Here is a 23,636-nt window from a genome sequence, read left to right on the forward strand (position 1 = left end):
GGGGGGCTGAGTAGCTGTCGACCACATGCACATTTGTGGAGTCACACTGCAGTCATACCTGTTCCACATTCACACTGCATATTTCACTAGCTCTGTTTAGCTCAGTCTGCGCCCAAAGTTTCAGCTGTTGCACGCACAGAAAGCCATGACAGCTAAAGCCCCCTCCCCCCCTCGCTCTGAACTCCTTAATGTAGGGACTAGAGGTGTTTTCACTGGGAATGTTGGTATTTATTGTGCCCCAGAGCTTCATTAACAGAACTTGTTTCCCTGGTTGATCTGAATTAATTATTCAGTGAGGCAGCAGGAGATCCCCTGCTCCTCTCCTCCCTCATTCCCCTCCTCCCCTCACTGCTTCTTTTTCCTACCTAGCGAAGGGCTCTTTCCTGCCAGTAAGAGAAGCGCCAGCAATGTGAACTAGCGCCTGCCAAAGCCCGGAGAAGCCAGAACTTCCTGCTCGACCCTGTCTTCTGCAGAGCCTTAGGTCTAGGATCCAGCCTTTCACATTTCTGAGAGGGACAGAGAGAGAGAGAGAGAGAGATTCTAGGCTCTAGAGAAGAGAGGCAGAGCCTGGGGTCTGTCTCCCACTGACAGATGTGAACCTGAGCAGCTAGAAATCTCAGCAGAAGGTCCAGAGAGAAGAAGAAAGGATGGAGTCCAAGGACAGGAAGAAGATCCACTTTGCCATGCCAGCTCCCCCAAGCCAACTGGATCCTGGAGCAGTAGAGATGGTGAGAAAGTAACATTTCCCTTCTCAGGACTAAAACACTGGAAAGCTTACCTGATCCAGAAGGTGGGAGAAGGAGACTTGGAAGGGGTGGGGAGCAGATGAAGCCAGGAGATGGAGGGTGGCTAGTATGGAGGTGAACGATGGGAGAGGGAGTCTATGGAGTGAGTGACTGATGGGAGAAGGAGCATCGGGATGGCACTCTGATTTGTCTTTTGTAGGGTCTTGTTGGGTTTTTCAGCTGATCTGTACAAGTAATGAAGTTTAATTCATTACACATAGGGGGCAGTTCTAGAATTTGGCACCGAGAAGTAGGTGCCACAATGGAGCACATGGCGCCAGTGCTATAACGGCACTTAGGAATGCCTAAGCTGGTACAGAATACTAATGCAAACCTGCTTTGGCCCACCAAAAGATAGCTGTGATCAATTATGCTGGGTCAGTGGCTGTTACAAGTGGGCAAACTGTGGGTGTAAGTGGCTATGCCTGGATGCACCAATCAATCAGTGCAAATGATAGTATTCACATTGTCTAGTGCAACGCCCAGGGCCCCCCATGCTCCGCCCATGTGTGCACCTCCTTGCAATTAGGCGCTGCCTTATGGAATAGTGCTTAGTGCATATTCACGTGTCTCTGTTAATTATCAGCACCAATGACACACACGAGTAACGCGTACTGCTAGACACCCATTTATAGAATCGCTTTCGTATACCATGTAAGACACATGTATGATACAGAGCCTGGTAGCTCTCCCTGGTGTGTTCTAGGTATGTAATTTAGTGCAATCTACTGAGCACTGGAATTCCGAAAAATTCTTAAGTTGACAGATGAGTTCCTGGAATGGGTCCATGCGCTGCTACCTTTGTTCCGTTATGGGTCCACGTGCTCCTCTGCTGGGTTCCTGTGCTGCTGCTTTGGTTCTGTTGTGGGTCCATGTGCTGCTCTTTTGGGTTCCTGTAAAACAGCTGTAGAGTGATCTGTGGTGGTGATAGGTATTTAGGTGCAATACCCTGCCCAAGAGTTTGCACTCTAAGTGGGAACCTGAGGCAGTGGGAGATAAAGTGACTTGCTCAAGATCACAAGGAGTGTTAGTGGCAGAGACAGGATTTGAATCCTGGCTGTTCAGGTTCTCATCCTACTGCTCTAACCACTGAGTTAATAAATTCCAGTACATAAATGAATAGGCTAGTCCTTTACTCCAGTACCATTTCAAACTGTCTGTGATACACAGAGATGGATTTAGACATAGTGAGGCTCAGGGCAGAACCTTGGGAGGTGGGAGCTCTCTGTCCACTCCTCCCCTCACCCCTATGGCTCATTCTTGGGCACTCTCTCTCCAACCACTTCCACTATGGCTCTTTCTCAAGTGCTTTGGCTTCTGCCCTGTCCCTGTTAGCCCCATCTTGATTTCTCTCTCTCCTGTCCTTCCATGGCCCCTTCTTGAGAGTTCTTTCTCCTGCTGGCCTCCCTCAACAGCCCCTTCTTGAGTACTTTTCTTCTTGTGTCCCCACAGCCCATTTCTGATTGCTCAACCTCTTGTCCTCCTTCCCCTCCCATGACCCTTCCTGGGTCCTCTTCTTTGACTCCTTCTGCTTCCAGTGTTTTCTCTCTCATACCCATCCCTAGCTCAGTGGCGTAGCCAAGGGTGGGCCCGGGTGGGCCCTGGCCCACCCACTTTGTGTTCAGGCCCACCCATTAGCAGTACACCTATGATGTGGCTGGCAGGGATCCCCAAGTCCCACCAGCTGAAAACTCCCAACTGTCCTTCTTGCATACCTTGTCAATAGCAGATCTTTGCCTGCAGCAAGCAGAGACTGATACATACTGCTCGCACTGGCCCCACAGCCTTCTCTCTGCCGTATTCCTGCCTATGCGGAAACAGGAAGTTGCATCAGTGGGAAGGCTTTAGGGCCAACATGAGCAGTGTGTATTAGTTGCTGCTCGCTGCTGGTGAAAATCTGCTATTTAAATGGTATATGGGGGAGGGGAGATGTTTGAGAGACCCTATGGCATGCAGGTGAGAGAGGAAGATACCAAATCACTTGTGGGATAGGGAGGTTCTTCTGCCCACCCATCTTGGGCCCAGGCCCACCCAAAATTGGGTATCTGGCTACGCCCCCGCCCTAGCTCCTCAGCCCTCACCTCGTTTGTGTGCATGCTCCCAGACCCTCTGGTGGCCCTGTCCCTTCACCTTCCTGGGCTCCTGTTACCTAGCCCACCTGTGTCATTGGCCCCATGCTGATTCTTTGTGATGTGTCTGTGGCCTGAATTTTGCCACTCACTGCTCCCTGTAGTTTGAATGTCCAGGGCAATTGCTCTGCTTGCTGCATCCCTACCCTCCCCCTCCCCCCACACACATATTGCTGGCCCTGATGAAGACTGATCACATTGCTGGATTCCCATTTTCAGGGGCAGCAGCATTCTCTGTGAAAAGGAGGTATGTATGTGCCACCCACGTACACGATTTTCTGTGGATATTACATGTGAGAAGACACGACGGAGACCCAGATACAGGGTGCCTGTCTAGTGTCCTCGCTATATGTTTACATGTGTCTGTCTGCTCTTTCTGTCCTCTAAAATGTACGATACATTTTGCTGAAATATTTTCTTTTCCAGAAGGACACATACACACTTATGGAAAAAGTGTCTAAATGTTCCACAAAGGAAGGGGAGGGGAGAGTGACCTGTTCTGAGCTCCTGTGAGCTTGATTCTTTTCTTTCCTGGCCTAATCTCATTACCGAAATCCCCTGGTTTTCAGATTCTTAAAGGAAAAGTAGCTAGTTGGATCTTTTCTCTCTCACCCGCAGTGAGATTGAGACGGTTTTTCTACCTATATTAATTTTAGTATTTCAGAGTCTGTAAACAACCCCTTTTCCTAATGAGGGAAAACATTCAATATCACTGATATCTGAGGGAGAGGAAAACGTCAGTCCTAGAGGTGACAGAATTTGATAAAGAGGACACCAGCACATAAATGCCAATATGATGGTGCTTGATGGTGCGTAATTTGAAGATGGGCATGCACGGAGGGTGCACAGTTAAATCCTATAATTCATGCCTATTTATTAGTGCTGTGGCTACCTACATCATACACATGAACTTTTGCAGCTGTGCTAGCATTCGACCTATCTGAAGCCTATTCTATGTGCTTATAATGTAGAGCAACCACCAACACCAGCCATAGAGCGGATATAAATGCTCTTGCCCTACATTGCCAAAAAAATAGTAACATAGTAGATGATGGAAGATAAAGAACAGTCAATCCAGTCTGCCCAACAGTCACACTCATGATCAATTCATTATTCAACCAACAATGAATGCGGTATAAAATACTTGATCCTGGTTTTCCTTTGCCATTTCTGGGACATAGACCATAGAAGTCTGCCTGGCACTGAGCTTACATTTCAACTACTGGAGTTGCCATTAAAGCCCTTTCCAGCCTATCCTAAACTGTCTTACCGTATACGGGAGACAGACCATAGACGTTTGCCCAGCACTGGCCACAGTTCTTAACAGCCATCTAAACACCACTTGACACACCAACACGCGGTCATTTAAGTTTTGCTTTTTATACTATCCATTTTCTGTCTCCATCACCTAGAGATGACAGGCTCTGCATCCCTGTGCCATTCCCCTGAGCCCTCCAGTCATAGAGGCAGGGGAGGCAAAATTCCCTGGTCCCGGGCCTCCAAGGGGGGCCCAGCACCGGGGTCTCTCTGTCTCCTGCTCCTGATGGGACCTGAGTGATCGCGTCCCGACAGGAGCAGGAGAGAGAAAACTCTAGCACCATAGCCAGAGCCCCCCTTGGAGGCTGGGGAGGACTCAGAGGAACAGACACTGCAGGTCTTCCTCCAGCGCTGCTCTTCCCACCAACTGAGTGGCTGCTTTTCCTCTCAGGCGTGCATGCTCAGTTTTGAAACCGAGCATGCCCTGAGAGAAAAAGCAGCCTTAGGGGCAGGCAATCAGCAGAAGAGCAGAGCTGGAGGAAGACGTCTTCTGCTGGCGGGGCCTCAGGATCCTCACCAGCCAAGGTATTTCAATTTGTAGCAGTGATTTGAGTGGGGGCAGCGGTGGTGGGGGGTGGCAGCAATCCGGGGGGGGGGGGGGGGATGGCGGCCCTGCTCCGGGCCCGGTTCAGTCTGTCGGTGGCCCTGCCTAGAGGCATATCCCGGTGCCCACCCCCTGAGCCCTCCAGTTCTACAGATGACAGGCTCTGTTTCTCAGTGCCATTCCCCAGCCACCCTGGATTCTGACAGAAATAAAGTCCTTGGGCCTCTTAATGTTACCTAGGTAAATATAAATTCTTGGTTACTCCCACACTGAACAAAGATTTCCTTCTTTCACAAGGAAGGGCTTAAAAGCAACTTTCAGAGAAGGAGACAAGGGAGCGTTTGTACACAGACCTCGTCTTCTGCTAGTGGTTATGCCGGCTGTACTCCCTTCACTTGGCATAATCTATGCTTTGCAAAGTGCTCTCCCCCTCCCCTCCAAGCTCCATCCTACCTTGAAGCCATTATTTGGTGTTTGTGACACCACACCTGCAGCATTGTGACATCGGTCCAGGATCGGAAGAGGTGGGATGTGAGAATTTATTTAAAGATAGGAACTGGAGCAGTTGGCAGGAATAGGAACCAAAGTGATAAGTGGGAGAGATTCTTGCAATGAAGACCAACAGTGCACAAATCTTCACTCCTTGCCACAGGAAGCTTAGCATAGTGGGGACTGCCTAAAATGCAATTCTGGGCTCTGCTTCTTATGGACTCCCGGCGTATTGATGTCACAGGGTCTTTTTGGCATCAATATGCTGTATGAAAGGAGTAGGGTACAAGTATTTCCAAACTATATGGCGGAAACACTACAACATCTGAGAAATGAAAAGGTTTGAAAAGTCACAAACTGGGAGGGTAGTGTTCCTGTGTGAAAAGCGTGAGTGACATAGTAGATGACGGCAGATAAAGACCTGTACGGTCCATCCAGCCTGCCCAAGATAAATGCATAGCATAAGGTACAGTATGATGTCATACTACATATGTATACTTGATCTTGATTTGACCTTGGCATTTTCAGGGCACAGACCACAGATGTCTGCCCAACTTCTAAGTTGTCATCAAAGCCCCACTCCAGCCCATCCAAATCTGGCCAGCCGCGATCAGGGCACAGACTGTAGAAGTCTTCCCGGCACTGGCCTTGTTCTCCAGCTACTGAAGCTGAAGCTGGCCAGCCGCAACCAGGGCACAGACCGTAGAATTCTGCCCAGCTCTGGCTTTGCTTCTAATCACTGCTAAACGTCTTTGGTTCCATTTCTTCCATACTGGATTCCTTTGTATTTAAGTACATAAGTATTGCCACTCTGGGGCAGACCAAAGGTCCATCAAACCCAGCATCCTGTTTCCAACAATAGCCAATCCAGGTCACAAATACCTGGCAAGATCCCAAAAAAGCTCAATACATTTTATGCTGCTTATCCCACACATTTTTAATTCCGTTATCGTTTTCATTTCCACCACCTCCACGGGAGGGCATTCCAGGTATCTACCACCCTCTCCGTGAAAAAGGTACTTCCTGACATCATTCTTCAAGTTCTACCACCTTCCCATCTCTGGAAAAGGTTTGCTTGTACTGGTGCCAGTAAGGGATGTCAGTAGGAGGTGAGCGGAGGGAGAGACATATCCAGGGGACATGGAGGAGAGAAAGAGGGAGAATGTGTGTGTGTGCGTGTGCGTGTTCACGTGTGCATGCGCATGAGTGCTGCATAAAGGAGTAATGTAGGCACCCAGACACATTGCACTGAAGATCCAATCCTACCACGTTATTACCTGTGTCACAGTGAACTGAGATACCTCAGATTAGTCTTGAGATACATATTGTAAAAATCAAAATTTTCATTCTCTGTGGTATCAGTTTTAACTATACTAATGGTTTTCCTGGAGGTAGGGAAGAGGGATAATTGAGGTAGATGTTGGTTAAAGTAGCATATAATTAAGCTCTGTTAAATTAAATATATTAATACACATAGAATCTTTAAGGTCTAATATTCAGCTGGCAGTGATCAGTATTTCTTCAAACACTGACCACCTTGAGCTAAATTAAATCCAGATATTCGGTGCCAGCCCCTATTCGGGCACCGACACTGAATATCCAGATGTTGGCAGTGCCAGGAGGTTAACAACACCAAAAAAGAGGATCCAGTGTAGACGATAGGAAAAGTTAAAAACTTTATTATCTTAGAGATGCAAAATGCCCAGCACAGCTTTATTTTGAGGATTCTTTATCAAGGTCATGACTACAAATTAAAAAAAAAAAAACAGTGCCAAGATGTTAACCAGGTACAGCCAATATTGCAAAATAGCTTAGATTGGATTGGATTTAATAATTTTATACACTGCATATATACCACAGTGTCAAAGCTGTTTAAAATTTATAGTTTAAATGTTTATGTTTTATTAAAACTTTATAGACCACCAAGCTTTACCAGATCTAGGTGGTTAACAGTTAAAAATATATAATAACAATAACAGGAAAAAAAAACACTTTTAATCAATAGGAAAGTCCTAGCCCATACATTCAAGTATATTCACTCCTGAACAAAAATAAAAATAAAATAAAATCTATAACAGATCAGTTAAAATGTTATAGAAACATCCACGTTTTTAAAAGTTTACGAAAGATTATGAAATTTTTCTAGCAAGGAGTTCTAAAGAGAAGGTCCGTCATATGAAAATGCTCTTTTTCTTGACATCAAGACCCAGGAGATGCAGAACACTTTTTTGTGATGAGTGAAGTTCTTGCTGAGAAGTATATTTTATTAGCTTGCTACAAAGGTAGACTGGACGTCCCAAATGATATGATTTGGAAACTAGTATGCGCTGCCATAGACAGGCAGTGTAATTGGTACAACACTGGAGTAAGGTGATCAGATCTCTTAGACCCTGTTATTAAATGGGCAGCTGTATTTTGCACCAATTATAGGCGCTGAAGGCTGGATTTACTCAGTCCAACCAAGAGAGAATTACAGTAGTCAAGCCTACTCATAACAGGGAAGGCCCGAAGGGAGGCGATCTGCAGACTGCTGCTGCTGCGTTTCTTTCACACGGAGCGAGGTCAAGGTGAGGCGCTATGATTTGAATTCAGGGGGGCCCAGCCCAGTGGTAAACGGAGGGGGGCGGGTTGAGGGGGGGGCGACAACAACCTCGGGGGGTGGCAGTGGGGCCCCAGGGGCAGTCTTGCCCCAGGCCCGGCCCAGTCTCTCGGCAGCCCTGCTCAGGAGTAATGTCAGGAACTAATTTTTAACAGAAATGGTGGTAGATACATGGAATGCCTTCCTACTGTAGGTGGTGGAGATGAACATAGTAATGGAATTCAAACATGTGTGGGATAAACACAAAGGAATCCTGTTTAGAAGGAATGGATCTACGGAATCTTAGCGGAGATTGGGTGGCAATGCCAGTAATTAGGAAGCAAATCAGTGCTGGGCAGACTTCAACGGTCTACGCCCTGATCATAACTGAATATATATGGATGGGCTGGAGTGTAAATTTAAGGGGTTTCGATGTTAACTTCAGAATTTTTAGTACAAGAACAGTGCTGGGCAGAGTTCTACAGTCTGTGCCCTGAGAATGGCAAGGACAAATCAAACTCGGGTATACATCACATACCATGTAAAATGAGTTTATCTTGTTGGGCAGACTGGATGGACTGTTCAGATCTTTATCTGCCATCATCTACTATGTTTACTATGTTACTATAAAAGCTATCTGGGTATAGTTAGGACTGCCTTTTGAACAGTTCAGCAGGCCCAGATGACTTCCAGGCTGTCCTCAGACTGCACCAGCACTAACTGGATAATGCCACAGCAATATCTGCTCCCAACCTCCTCAGCATAATTAATGGAGCAGGAAGTTGGAAGCTGGGCATCCAAATGGCAGATGAGGTTTAATGCAGATAGGTAGAAAGTGATATACATTGGGAAGAATAATCCAAATCATAGTTATTTGATGCTAGGTTCCACCCTAGAAGTCAGCACCCAAGAAAAAGCTATAGGTGTCATCGTGGATAAGACAAAATCTTCTGTCCAGTGTGCAGCCACAAAAGCAAACAAGATGCTAGGAATTATTACGGAAGGGATAGAAAGTAAGACAAAGAATACTATAATGCCTCTGTATCGCTCCATGGTGTACCCTTACCTTGAGTATTGTGTTCAGTTCTTGTCACTGTATCTCAAAAAAAGTTATATCAGAATTAGAAACGGTTCAAAGAAGAGCGGCCAAAATGATAAAGGGGATGGAGCTCCTCTCATATGAGGAAAAGCTAAAAAGGTTAGTTAGGGCTCTTCAGCTTTGAAAACAGATGGCTGAGGTGTGATATGATTGAGGACTACAAAATCCTGAGTGGTGTAGAATAGGTAAAAGTGAATCAATTTTTCACTCTTTCAAAAAGTACAAAGACTAGAGGACATTCAATGAAGTTACATGGAAATACATTTAAAACAAACAGGAGAAAATTATTTTCATGCAATGAATAGTTAAGCTCTGGAACTAGTTGCCAGAGGATGTGGTAACAGTGGTTAGCATATCTGGGTTTAAAAAAGGGGTTGGACAAGTTCCTGGAGGGAAAGTCCATAGTCTGCTATTGAGATAGACATGGGGGAAGCCATTGTTAGTCCCTGGGATCAGTTATTTTGGATTCTGTCAGGTACTTGGAAACAGTATAATGGGCTAGATGGACCATTTGTCTGACCCCCTATGGCTATTCTCATGTTCTTATGTTAAGTAGGAGCCTCTCCTTCCTGGTAAACCATTTCAGGTATTGGGCTTTTTGATGTAAACTTTACTTTGATTACAATAGTTTTCTTTCTCATTGTTCTTAGATTTTAAAATTTAGCTAACAAAAGCTCAATATTTTCCAAGCTCAGACAACTTTTTCAGGTAAGAATTAAATTATGCAAACAATGTTTTGATTCCTTCAGTAAAAGTTTTAGCAATACATGTTTTCCCTGTGTCATTTCATTTATTTTACAGATATTTGCAACTAGATTCAGAGACACTTTCAAATGTGCATATCAGATAAGTACCCATTGTTTTCTTATATTTTGCCAGAATTTTCTTACAAAAGTTTGTTTCTCTGAAGAAACTTGACTCTTTCCTAATTTTTTCTTTCCAAACAGGTTTTGATACTCAAGAAAGAAAAATTACTTAGTGCATGTTATCTGCAGGAATATCAATAGGAATAAAATGGGTTCTGTGGGAGATAAACACATGCTAACCTTTAGTAAAAGACCCCCTTAGACAATGAATCTAGCAGGTACTGTAAGTATGAGAAAACATTCTGTTTCAGTTCCTTATGGTTTCTCAGGAAAAAATAGCAAGTGTGCTCTAATACATGTCTGGTTTTGTTCTTCTTTTAGCTAAGTTACTTATTTCTCCTGCTGATCCTGCTTTCTTGTGTCAGGCACCTGTCTGGAGATGTCCTGGTCCAGACTCCAGCTGCAGGTTCTTCAGTTGCAGATCCTACTACTCTGACTGAAATAAATCAAAAACAGAAACCTAACTTCCCAACGTGTAGTTCTTTCTTGTTTTTATGTGTTCATCATTTGCAGGATATCTATTATTATTGGGGACAATATTCAAAGCGAATTAACCAGCCAGAAACAGCTGCAGGGTGGTAAAATTGCTTGTTTGGAACTATCCACTGATATTCAGTGGCATTTAACCAGTTATTGCCACTGAATATCACCGTAGACCACCAAACTCAAAGCTGGCTGTTTTGTGGGCAGTCTGGGAGTGGAATCAGCACTTACGCAGTTAAATGGCGATATTCAGCACTTAGGTTAAGCAGTCAAATCAGAGCACATAAAATTCAGTCCTGTCTTATTTTGTTACATTTGTACCCCACGCTTTCCCACTCATGGCAGGCTCAATGCAGTAGGCAATGGAGGGTAAAGTGACTTGCCCAGAGTCACAAGGAGCTGCCTGTGCCTGAAGTGGGAATTGAACTCAGTTCCTCAGGACCAAAGTCCACCACCCTAACCACTAGGCCACTCCTCCACTGTTGCTACTATTGGAGATTCTACATTGAATGTTGCTATTCCACTAGCAACATTCCATGTAGAAGTCGGCCCTTGCAGATCACCAATGTGGCTGCGCAGGCTTCTGCTTCTGTGAGTCTGACGTCCTGCATGTCAGACTCACAGAAACAGAAGCCTGCACAGCCTTCTACATGGAATGTTGCTAGTGGAATAAACATTCCATGTAGAATCTCCAATAGTAGCAACATTCCATTAAGAATCTCCAATAGTATCTATTTTATTTTTGTTACATTTCTACCCCGCGCTTTCCCACTCATGGCAGGCTCAATGCAGCTTACATATTGTATACAGGTACTTATTTGTACCTGGGCAATGGAGGGTTAAGTGACTTGCCCAGAGTCACAAGGAGCTGCAGTGGGAATCGAACTCAGTTCCCCAGGATCAAAGTCCAGTGCACTAACCACTAGGCTACTCCTCCACTAGCAACATTCCATGTAGAAGGCCGCACAGGCTTCTACATGGAATGTTGCTAGTGGAATAGCAACATTCCATGTGGAATCTCCAATAGTAGCAACATTCCATTAAGAATCTCCAATAGTATCTATTTTATTTTTGTTACATTTGTACCCCGCGCTTTCCCACTCATGGCAGGCTCAATGCGGCTTACATGGGGCAATGGAGGGTTAAGTGACTTGCCCAGAGTCACAAGGAGCTGCCTGTGCCGGGAATCAAACTCAGTTCCTCAGTTCCCCAGGACCAAAGTCCACCACCCTAACCACTAGGCCACTCCTCCACTCCTTTGGGGCCCTTTTACAAAGCAGCGGTAAATTTACCACGTAGTAATCCGGAACTACCATTGGTTTCAACACGGGCGCCGGCATTAGTTCATCCCCAGCGCACACCATTTCCGGTACTAGGGAAAATAGGTCCCTATTTATTTACCACAACAGTTACCCGGTGGTAAATGCAATCTTACCACGTGGCCATTTCTCTTTTCGGCTGGGGGTAGAAAGGGCATCAGCATGTGACAAAAACAGCTGCCAACGCTAGCACAGGGCCCCCTTTACCGCAGCTTAGTAAAGGGGCCCATTTGTGTGGTGCCTGCTTATGTGGTTAAGTGCTGAATATTGCATTTAACTACATAAGACATAGCTGGTTGCATAAACCCGGATATTCAACGCCAGTGTCCAGACATGACCCGGCATTGAATATCCAGGAATAACACCGGCGGCAGCTAAAAAAAACCGCTCACCACCACTGGCTGAATATTGATCCCACTGTGTCTCTACTTACCCATAAAAATAAAAGAAAGGGATTTTCCTAACTAACTACCCTTTTTTCCTTTTCTTTCCTGGCCTGCTGAATCCTCTATCTACATCTCTTCTCGACCCATTGACTGTTTCTGGCTTTTAAAATGTGGGTCTACATCAGTTTCTTGATAATAATTGATTTTATTTTTTTTAATATATACATTTGTCTCATATACAGTGGCACACACAAAATTTCAGTTACTGTGAGCCAAGCTAACAAACGTTCCTGAAATGCCTAGATATGTCATGCCAAACATCACCGTCTTAATGTTTCTACTTACAGAGAAATAAACCATGAACATACCAAACACAGTATTTTCTCAGGTCAAGCTCCAGAACTCTGGAATTCGCTGCCAGTACATTTAAGGCAATTTCATTCTTTGAATACATTTAAAACTGAGTTAAAAACTTTTCTTTACAAGGACGCATTTTCTATTCTTTAAGTTTTTTTTTTCTTTTTTTTTTTTTCGCTCTTTCTGGGACTCGGCAGGTTTTGCTGTGACTGTGAATACAAAGGCATGTACCTTCTGTTTTAACCTTCCCATCTTTGCTATCTAAATTGTAATATGTCCCCTCTCCAATTGTCTCAGGTCTTGTCTTTTTTAATTTTATTCTTTTTTTTTTTTTTAATTTTTGTTTAATTTAGACTGTAAGCCACCTCAATGGTTCCTCCCATAGTTGGGATACAGGATATTGAGTAAACTTGAAAGCAATCTACATCTTTCAATCACTCCAATGGAAAAGTAATTTTCTTTAAATCAAGAAATCAGGATTTGTCAGATTAGCTTGTTACAGTGCAATATTCCATTTTTTTCTATTACTGCACTCTCAGCTTACAGGAGGCTATGATTGAACACTTCTTCAGTGGTATCAGCCCTGCTTCTGCTTTATTTCCCCCCCCCCCCCTTTTTTTAACCCAAGAAAATTTCCTTTCAGTTGTGATAGTTCTTTACCCAGGCTCCCTCTTCCCAGTCACACTAGTGTCACTCTTCGATTCCAAACGTCATACTAAGCAAGCCAACTGTTTTTCAGAACATGCAGTAAAATGGGGGGGGGGGGGGGGGGATGGTTGGTCCTGTTTTGCTTTTAAATCAGTCACCCATAGAACCACACAGACTATTTGTCACACACCCAATTCATACAGCACAACCCATTCGGCATATCGAGTCACGGACACAGTCTCCTTGACCATTTTTCCTTTTATTTCTAATGGGGACGATATTCAGCTCATGAGAGACAGGCCAGCTAAGTCCCTCAGTCAGCGCTGAGCCCAGATAGTCAATGCCAGGTTGTTTCCGGTGACCAGCATGGAATATCTGGGAATTTTGGGCTGCTATAAACTTAACTGGCTAAGTTAATATTCAGCACTGGCCAGTTAAGTTTATAGTGGCCAAAGATAGGCCTGCTATTTCGGTGGCCCAACTTAATTTGACCAGCAAAGCACTGAATATCAGCCGGAATATGTCTTTCACATTCTTAAATTCTCTGTTTAGCCCCTACTTCACAGGAAACCTCAGATTCACTATAAGAAGCCTCCGCTCACAGAACAGCACCAGATAGCAGCTTTCCTCTTTGATGTTTTGCTCTCAGCTGCTTCCAACTGTTCTTTTCCTCACTGCAGCACAAGCCTTTCCCACCCCTGGTGTGAGCCTCCTACTGCCACAAGTCTGCAGTTTCTACTGACTCCAGCACTACCTCTAACTTGCTGTCAGTTTCAGAGCCAGCCCAATCATTAGGCATGACTAGGCAGTTGCCCAGGGCAGCAGCTTCTTGGGTCAGCAAAGAGCAGCTGCAATTATTATTATGTCTTCTATTCTGCCACTAAGTACAGAGTTCAGGGCAGATCACACCAGCAAGATACCAGACCAAAATGTCTAGGAATTACAATACAAATGCACAATTATGTCAACTATACTGTAGTACACTCCATATCAAAATGCAGAAAACTCTAGTATTAGGTTTCAATTTACTGTTTTCAAGTTTACCTTATTTATCGTATTTAGTTTATTCTTGGTTATTTTACTATTGTTATGCTGTAAACAAAATTGTAAGTTTCATGTTAAACTGTACCTGCTGTACACAGCCTTGGGTGAATCTCTTCATAAATCCCCAAAACTAAATAAATAAATAAAAGTAACACAATGGGTCTTGACAACCACACAAACTCAAAGAATCATCAGCGCACACTTTAACCTGGATGTTTGTGTGATGATCATGACTGTTGAGTTTCATTATCAAAATCTTGTAGAGGGTCTACTGTAGGCTAGCCCACTCTTACTCGTCCAGACCTCCTCTGTACTGTTCAGCTCAACCAGTACAGAACAGCTTCCACTCCTGTTTTTGCATCCCCAGAAAAGCATCTTCCCCTGCATGCCAATCCTTTTTTTTTGTTACATTTGTACCCTGCGCTTTCCCACTCATGGCAGGCTCAATGTGGCTTACATGGGGCAATGGAGGGTTAAGTGACTTGCCCAGAGTCACAAGGAGCTGCCTGTGCCTGAAGTGGGAATCGAACACAGTTCCTCAGTTCCCCAGGACCAAAGTCTACCACCCTAACCACTAGGCCACTCCTCCACTGTTGCTACTATTTGAGATTCTACATGGAATGTTGCTATTCCGCTATTCCACTAGCAACATTCCATGTAGAAGTCGGCCCTTGCAGATCACCAATGTGGCCGCGCAGGCTTCTGCTTCTGCTTCTGTGAGTCTGACGTCCTGCACGTACGTGCAGGACGTCAGACTCACAGAAACAGAAGCCTGCGCAGCCTTCTACATGGAATGTTGCTAGTGGAATAGCAACATTCCATGTAGAATCTCCAATAGTAGCAACATTCCATGTAGAATCTCCAATAGTATCTATTCTATTTTTGTTACATTTGTACCCCGCGCTTTTTACTCATGGCAGGCTCAATGCGACTTACATGGGGCAATGGAGGGTTAAGTGACTTGCCCAGAGTCACAAGGAGCTGCCTGTGCCTGAAGTGGGAATCGAACTCAGTTCCTCAGTTCCCCAGGACCAAAGTCCACCACCCTAACCACTAGGCCACTCCTCCTAGGGGGTTTGCAGCCCCTACTTCCAGGTTCGTGGACCCTACAATTCCCAGGCTCCCAACAGCACAGCTTCCTGCAAGTATTTCCTTTGGAGTCAGTATCAAAGGGATGTTGCCAATCAGGAGAGGCTCCCACCCGTTTAAATCGCCTGTGTAGGGCTATCGGCTGATATTCTGCTGCACTTAACCAGATAGTACCGCTGAATATCAGCACTAACCATCTAAGCCAGTGGTTCCCAAGCCTGGCCCTGGAGGCACCCCAGCCGGTCAGGTTTTCAGGATATCCACAATGAATATTCATGAGATAGATTTGCATGTAGTGGAGGCAGTGCATGCAAATCTCTCTTATGAATATTCATTGTGGGTATCCTGAAAACCTGACTGGCTAGGGGGTGCATCCAGGACCAGGTTTGGGAACCACTGATCTAAGCGAAACCATCTATTCATGGGTGGTCTAGGGGCAGACTCAGGGCAGAGTCAGCACTTAACCAGATATCCAGCCCTTAACTGGTTAAGTTAGTGGGCCAAATAGGACCACATAGGACCCCCCCCCCTATCTTTGGACAGTTTAACTTAAGCTGTTAAGGCTGAATACCAGTTAAATGCCGACTCTGCTCTGAACCACCCATTGAATGCTTAGGCAGTTAGCGCTGGGGTGAGGGTTGTGAGAGGGTTGTGATGGATGTTGTGGGTGGATATTTTTGGTTGTAATTGCTGTGTATTGTTGGATTATTGTAGGCATTGAGTTGTGTTGTTGAGACAGTGGATATCAAATCTGAGCATTAAAGAAAATTAATGGAAGAGAGAGAATGGGATGGTGGAGGAGGGAGAATGAAATAGTGAGAGTGAACGGTGAAGAAGGGCGAACAAGACAATGCAGGAGAAGAGACTGAATGATGAAAAAAAGGGAACAGGTTAATGGAGGAGACGAGACTGAATGGTGGAGAGTGGTGGAAGGAGAATGAGAATAGTGGATGAGAGAAGATTGAATGATAAAGAAGAGGGAATCAGATGGTGGAGGAGTGACAAAGGAATAAAGTGTCCACTTTTATTCTTCTTCCCTCTCATAAAAGATCAGTTGAAGGAAGCAACCCCATATTGCTTTTCTGCAGGGAGTCACAGTGTCTCATAACAAGATTACATAAAGCTGGCATGGCCTTGAAACAGCCTGCAATATATGCACTTATACTCAGAGACAAGGGCCCCTTCTTTAAGGGTCAGCCGTGATCCTATTGCAAAGTTATTAACAGTGCCAGTCTGATTCCATCAGTTCTTGGCCTCTAGCTAGTAAGGGGGTGATTGTGTAAACAAGGGGTTAACGTTTATATGGCAAATATATGACTGGAATACCATCATGTACATGTGTATGTGAGTACATATGCGTGTGAATGCCAAAAGTCTGCCTAGGCATGATTCTGTAAATAAGCGCATATTTGGTACGTGAGTGTACACACAGGCAAAGTCTGGGCAGAGCATGGGCAAAACGAGCACATAACTTAGAGCAGTGTTTCCCAAGTTGGTCCTGGAATGCCCCCTTGGCAGTCAGGTTTTCAGGATGTCCACAAGGAATATGCATGGATTGACTGCATACAAATCTCTTTCATTTAGATTTAATGTGGATATCCTGAAAACCTGACTGGCAAGGGGGGTACTCCAGGCAGCAGCGTATCAAGGGCGGGGCGGTGGGGGCAGTCCGCCCTGGGTGCACGCCGCTGGAGGGGTGCAGAGAGCGGTTACTTCCTGTTCCGGGGCAGAGGGAGCAGGGAGCCAGCGGAGCTGAGAGGCACGCGGCTGCTCTCTGCACCCTTCCAGCGGCATGCACCCGGGGGGGGGGGGGTTGATGTGCCGGGAGGGGTGTCATTGCGCCGGGGGGGGGGGGGTGTCAGGCTGCACCCGGGGTGTGTGTGCGCATCGGCGATCCACCCCAGGTGGCAGCCGACCTAGGATCGTCACTGACTCCAGGGTGGACTTGGGAAACACTGATTTAGAGAACACTGTAAGTTACACCTGTATCTCTGGCATCTAGGCACAAGTATTTACAACAGCCCTGTGGCTGGTATTTGAGAATATGCCTGGTTATGCTTAGAAGGAAAGCAGGCCTCTAATGGCTGACTACCCATTTAGATACCCTGTTCTAGCATTGCCCTCCACATGGATGGGAAATGTCCAGCGTGGGATGCTTCCATGGTTCAAGATAAATAAACAGTTCTACATTCCCCTCTCCCAGCTCTTCCCACGGTGATTTGAAAGAAATAAGTTGCCCTCAACTACACAAAAATTGTGGAATTAGGAGATTTGAAAACGGCATCATGGGTACTTATTTTGTTTTTGTTTTTTTTAAGGCACAAACTGGCCAATAAACCTTGGGGTTTATTAAGGCAGTGTTTCCCAAGTGCGGGCCTGGAATAGCCCTTGCCAGTCAGGGTTTCAGGATATCCACAATGAATATGCATGAAATAGATTTGCATATAATAGAGGCAGTGTCTGCAAATCAAGTTCATGCATTTTCATTGTGGATATCCTGAAAAACTGACTGGCAAGGGGGTACCCTAGGACTGGACTTGGGAAACATTGTACTAAAGTACCTTTCACTAACGTTCAGCACCAGGGTCTGGATAGCTCCTGTGACAGACAGATGTCTATGTCAAGTTTAATTGCATGTTTACAGTTTGAAATGCAATGCCAAAAAAAAGTTGTCTAAAGAAATTAGAGTCAAGTTATCCTTACTCCAAGTTACGGTGCAATAAAGTGACGAACTGCACAGTAGATTCATAGTGAAGCAGTTCATAGCGTCATGCTGTCATATAGTTTTGTTCAGTAGAAGAACACTGAGGCCCTTCGTGGTGGGGACATTGATCTCTGTGCACTAACAAAAAACCAGGCCTGTAGCAGGGAAATCAAAAGGGAAAGAGCTTTAATCCATCAGAGAACGCCAGTGAGTAACCGGGCAGAAGTGATATCTTTTATTAGGCCAGTATAAAATCTCTTCTCCCTTCCTCAGGCAGTATCTGATGTCATATTCATAGCCCTTAAAGCTTGAGGCTTTGGCTTGTGATAATGATATCATTTTCTGCCCATACTTTCAGGCTAAATTAAAAAGAGAAGATTGTAGGTAAAGGTGTAAGTTTGACTTTCTTGCTTTTGCATTGACCTTGACCAATTCAGTTCTTAAACATAAGTAAACATACAGAACTTTTTCTTTGTCTATAGATTCGGCGTCGGAGACCTACCCCAGCCACACTTTTTCGTGTGTCAGATCCCTCCTCTCCAGGTGAGATCCAGAAGTGTGTTTGTGGGGGGGGGGGGGGGGGGACAAGTAAACAGTGCCCCCAGCCGTGGTGAATGAAGTGCATGTGTAAGATGTCAACAAATCCAGCAGAGCAGGAATAAGACCATCACATCTATTCAATTTGTGTCCAGGGCTGAATTTCCTGATTGGGGATGGGGCATCCATTCTTGGTGGGCCACTGATGTAAATTAGCTGCAACAATGCGTCTCCTTACAGTCTGTCCTGAGTCCTCTTAAAGGTGCAGGGGCTTTCAGATCAGCAATATAGTAATAGCTGCTAGCACATGGGCACTTCTGCCTTTAAGAGGGCAAACTCAAGAGGAGATTCACTGTATTACAGTTTGTTTACATCGTTTACAAGCATGGATTGCATGGTGAGAAGGCTGAGGCATGGAGCAATAGAGGATCTATCATTAAGGTTAAATGGGAAGGGGGATAGAGAGTGAAACTGAGTTAAGAGGAGGGGCCCAGGACAGGATCCTCATACCCTTTACAATCTTTGGTTACAGACTGCCCTTGTTTATGTCTTCAGAGAATCAGAATCTGAGCCTAGGCTTAATGCTTTGTAAGGATTTAAAATCTTATTGACTTTTTGGATTAATGATCCCTTCAGTTTCCCCTGCCAGGGGCTGTCCTTTGATTCCTGTGTTAACCTGTCACTTAGAAACTGCACAGAGTAAATAGAATACACAGCTCTGGGTGTGTTTCTTTCCTTAGTTGTTGTCCTCACAAAGTTGGCAGTCCATAATCAGCCACCTAGATTAAGACCTGGCTTTTCTGGATCACAGTTAAACTTTGTGAACTTTGCTGCCTAGCACAGGAAATCAGTACTAGGTGGCCAAATCTCCCCGCCTCCCATTCCTAGCCCCAGGGCCTCCTTTGGAGGCATCCACTTTTTCAGGAAATTTAGCCACTGTGAAGAAGAAGGGATTTTCCTTCCACATGATCTAGCTGCTTAACTCCATAGTTAGGAAAGGACAAGGTAGAGATCCAGCTGAAATTGTAGCTCTGTGTTGCTGATAATGTCAGCTACAGGAAGAACACAATCTGTACTTTGCAATCTGTTGTCTCTGTGCAGTAACTAAGCATACTAAAAAAAAAGATTTTGTTCAATAAATTGAGTGGATCTCAGCTGGGAGTCACAGAGCAGGTGCACACACAAATGCTGGTACTGAAACTTTGGCTGGCCTCCTGTGCTGAAGACATTGAGTGACTGTTGCCGTAATCTTCTGTTAGGGCTGTGTACTAAAACTCAGCACACAGTTTTTTGTGTTTTTTTTTTTATTTGTACCCCACACTTTCCCACTCATGGCAGGCTCAATGCAGCTTAGGTACTTATTTGTACCAGGGGCAATGGAGGGTTAAGTGACTTACCCAGAGTCACAAGGAGCTGCAGTGGGAATTGAACTCAGTTCCCCAGGATCAAAGTCTACTGCACTAACCACTAGGCTACTCCTCCACTAGCAACATTCCATGTAGAAGCCTGCCCTTGCAGATCAGCAATGCGGCCGCGCAGGCTTCTGTTTCTGTTAGTCTGAAGTCCTGCACGTCAGACTCACAGAAACAGAAGCCTGCGCGGCTGATCTGCAAGGGCAGGCTTCTACATAGAATGTTGCTAGAGGAATAGCAACATTAACATTCCATGTAGAATCTCAAATAGTAGCAACAGAATCTCAATAGTATCAACATTCCATGTAGAATCTCAAATAGGGAAAGGGAACTGGGACTTGATATACCACCTTTCTGAGGTTTTTGCAACTACATTCAAAGCGGTTTACATATATTCAGGTACTTATTTTGTACTGGTCGCAATGGGGGGTTGAGTGACTTGCCCAGAGTCACAAGGAGCTGCAGTGGGAATCAAACCCAGTTCCCCAGGACCAAAGTCCACCACTCTAACCACTAGGCCCACTCCTCCACTGGAGTGTTGCTAATGCAAAGGTAACATACAAATGTTGCTTTCCAGTGCAGTAACTAAAATAACATGCAAATAAGCTGAACGCAAAAAATATGCACCAACATGAGAGAACTCGCCAGAGCCTGTGCGCACAGCTCTTCATTAGTGCCAACTGGGAGTCTTATACAAGATCTCCTGTTGACACTAATATAGAGCCAACACTTCTCATTGCACCTCCCCTTGAATCCCTGATTCCCCCCTCCCCCAGATACTCCCAATACCCCCAACTGTTTGGACACTCCGACCTCTACAAATGTCCTTGGGGGTCCACAGCCCCTGGACCTCCTGGGCCAAGTAGCTACTTGCAACCTCTCCCCCTCCATTTTCCCTTTGGTTCCCCCACTACCCCTCAGAACCCCTCCAACCCCCCCCCCCCCCCTACTGCATCTCCAACATTTGGAGACAGGAGCAATACCTAGTCTCCCCTTCCTCTGTGCTGCCATCTTGACAAATGGTAATGCCCACCCCCATGCACTGCGTAAGTGCCCTGTTTGGGGTGGAGCCCTCTTCATGATTGAAAACAGGTTTGTTTGTACAGCTTCTTAAATCTTTACAATTTTCTCTCTGTCTCTTGCAGAAGAAGAATCCTCTCCATGCCAGGTCAGTGAAGCTGATGTTGATGTATGTTGGGCAGTGGGTGACTGGTAAATAATCAGATAAACTCAGGGGGAGCCTCCTGAGAGGTTTGTAGAGTGGTGGCTCCATTCTCTCCACCTGAACATCCACCTCCCTTAACCCCCAGCCCAACCCTTACCTGCGGCATTTTGCCAGGGATTGCTTATAACCTTGGTCATAACTTTCATGAGATCAAACAGCAGAGAAAGTTTAACTTGAATCAAAAGACATTCTGTTGACTGGAAGCTCTAATGGGGCAATTGCATAACAGGCACCTCAGTAGCACAGTATAGGAGTGTATCTGCAACAACCCCTGGGCACGTCAGTGTCATTATAGAATACTAGGATAACCACCAACACTAATGCGCCCACAGATCACCATCTATAGACCTGGCATAATTGCAGGCACCTTAGTTCAGCTGGAAAACGTGTAATTTACAGAGCTGTCAAGTTACCCATTCCAGGAAGGAGAATTTTGGGGGCCAGTCCTGGATTTCTGCCAACCTGATCCTGGTGCACTATGGGACCTGCAGCACTCATCTGAATGGGTGGAATCATGGACTACAAATATTGCACTGTGTTGGGATGTAAGTTTAAAACCAGGACCAGCCAAAAAGTCTCCCTCCTGGAATGGGTAATTTGGCAGCTCTATGCTCTAAGTTACACATGTAGGTGAAAGCCCCGCCCATGTTCCACCCATGCTCCACCCACACATGCACCCCCCCCCCTTGCAGTTACACGTTCTGGGCCAGATTCAGGGGCCGTTATGATCCGTGCCAAATCCAAAGGTCTAACAGCAGCACCGCATGATGCTTGATTTTATAGAATTTGTGCTGTGGATTTCAGCGACTAAGGTTAAGAGCCAGCATCTACGCCAACCACAACAGAGTAACAAGTATTCTATGACCCTGTGCCTAACTTCCAGCCATGCCCCTGACCCATCCATGCCTTTCCCATGACCACGCCCACTTTGGAAATGAAGATAGGTGCGGTGCTTATAGAATACCTTGTAAGACATTTCCATGCGTAACTATTAATTAGCTCCAATTAACGCTTGTTAAGGCCAATTAATAGATCCTTAGTGCCAATTGAGTGCCAACTGATCAATTAAGTTATGTGCGGAAATACAGACCGGCACAAAATTCCACGCCTTACTTTAGGTGCCATTCATAGAATCCGGGTGTACAGCACTTATGTTCTCTTATAGAATAGTGCCTAGGCGAATAAGTGCTCATTTTCTCTACATTTATGCGCACAAAGGGTGCTTAAAGACATGCGCTTAGTTATAGAATTGCCCTTCATATGTTCAGCCCTGGCTGTGGGGTGAAGCTAAGTGAGAGGAATATTTCTATTATCACCATCTAGATAAGTTTCCTCCTACAACATTGTGCTGAAGAGACATGGAGCACCTCGGTCAATGGGTGGGCAGCTCAGGTCAACCTTTTCCCCACTCTCCAAGCATCTGTTTTAAAGTTAGTGTATACAGGAATCGGTTTGGTGGGGAAAGTGCTGGGTTTTGGACTCCCTTCTGACTGCAGTGTACTCTGCAGTACAAGTCCTTGAATCTCTACTGCAGTGATTGAGCACAGGGAGAAGTGTCTGTAATTGAGCCTGGGTCTGTGCAGTGTGTGTATGTCAGGGCATCTGTGGCTGGCTGTGTCTGCCAGGGACAATAAGATGTCTTTGTCCAGTGCACACAGGGGATAGGGAGGATGCCACACTAATCCTGCTTGCAGTATCTCTGGGCTCTGTGTTTGTCACAGTAATAGGTTAATCACCATTAACTGGTAGAGGAGCATTAGTGGGACAAAATAGGTCCCCCGCATTTGGTAAAACTTCATTGGCTGCTGGTACTTTTACGTGTATAATTTAAATGATTGTATTGAATGTGAAGACTATACATTCAAAAGGCTCTAACTAGCTTGTAGAGAGGTTTAAAGGTCCATTCTCCACAGTGTGGTCTTCATTGTACTCAGCAGAGGCGTTTGTTTTGCCCGTCACTGAAGGTTACTCCTTTAAAAAAAGTCTCCAAACCAATAGTCTGATGCTTAGAACTCCAGTAAAGCCAACAGTTCCGAACCCATACCGCCAGAAAAGCGCAGAAAACTAGCTCATCAATGGCAATGCTGAAAGGAAACGGTATTCAAATTATATGCACGCTGTAAAAGTGAAAGCAAGAGGGGAACGTGCTTAGCACATGCACAGAAGAGCTTCGCAGTAAGCTCTGTTCTTGTGCGCATGCGCCAGGCAAACCCGAAGGCGAAGCACACATTAGCTTCTGCTTTCTGTACCTTTAAATATAGGCTTTTACTTTTTTTTTTTTTTTAACTTGAAAGGCTTATATTTAAGCGCAGGAAACGGGCACCAATGTGTGCTTTCATTTTCAGGTTTGCTCGGACTCATGCACATTTATTTCTAAATATCATCACTTACTGGCTTGCACGAGCTTTCTTCCACTTCCAAAAGAAATCAAAACTGGCAGATTTTAAAGACAGAATCGTGACGAATCCTCTCTCTAAACACCCTAATACTTGCTCCGAGCTGGCATTAGGTTTTCAGCAATAAGGGCGGCTTTGTTTTGTGCGCTGTTTTCCGAGCTCTTCAGCTTGGAAAAGAGACGGATGAGGGGAGATATGATTGAGGTCTAAAAAATCCGGAGTGGTGTAG

At 45.2% G+C, this 23,636-nt stretch overlaps 1 protein-coding gene across 1 annotated transcript in view; it reads left to right on the forward strand.

The window, feature by feature from the left end:
* The first annotated feature begins 397 nt into the window (after window positions 1-397).
* PPP1R1B (protein phosphatase 1 regulatory inhibitor subunit 1B) overlaps window positions 398-23,636 on the forward strand; it is a 49,564-nt gene continuing 26,325 nt past the window's right edge. The window contains exons 1-3 of the mRNA XM_030221120.1: window positions 398-728; window positions 18,320-18,380; window positions 20,932-20,954. Of these exons, the coding sequence (XP_030076980.1) occupies window positions 648-728; window positions 18,320-18,380; window positions 20,932-20,954 (165 nt within the window). The 5' untranslated portion in view covers window positions 398-647. The remainder of the gene's footprint in view (window positions 729-18,319; window positions 18,381-20,931; window positions 20,955-23,636) is intronic.

Source organism: Microcaecilia unicolor, chromosome 12 (assembly GCF_901765095.1).
Source record: "Microcaecilia unicolor chromosome 12, aMicUni1.1, whole genome shotgun sequence".
Lineage (NCBI taxonomy): Eukaryota > Metazoa > Chordata > Amphibia > Gymnophiona > Siphonopidae > Microcaecilia > Microcaecilia unicolor.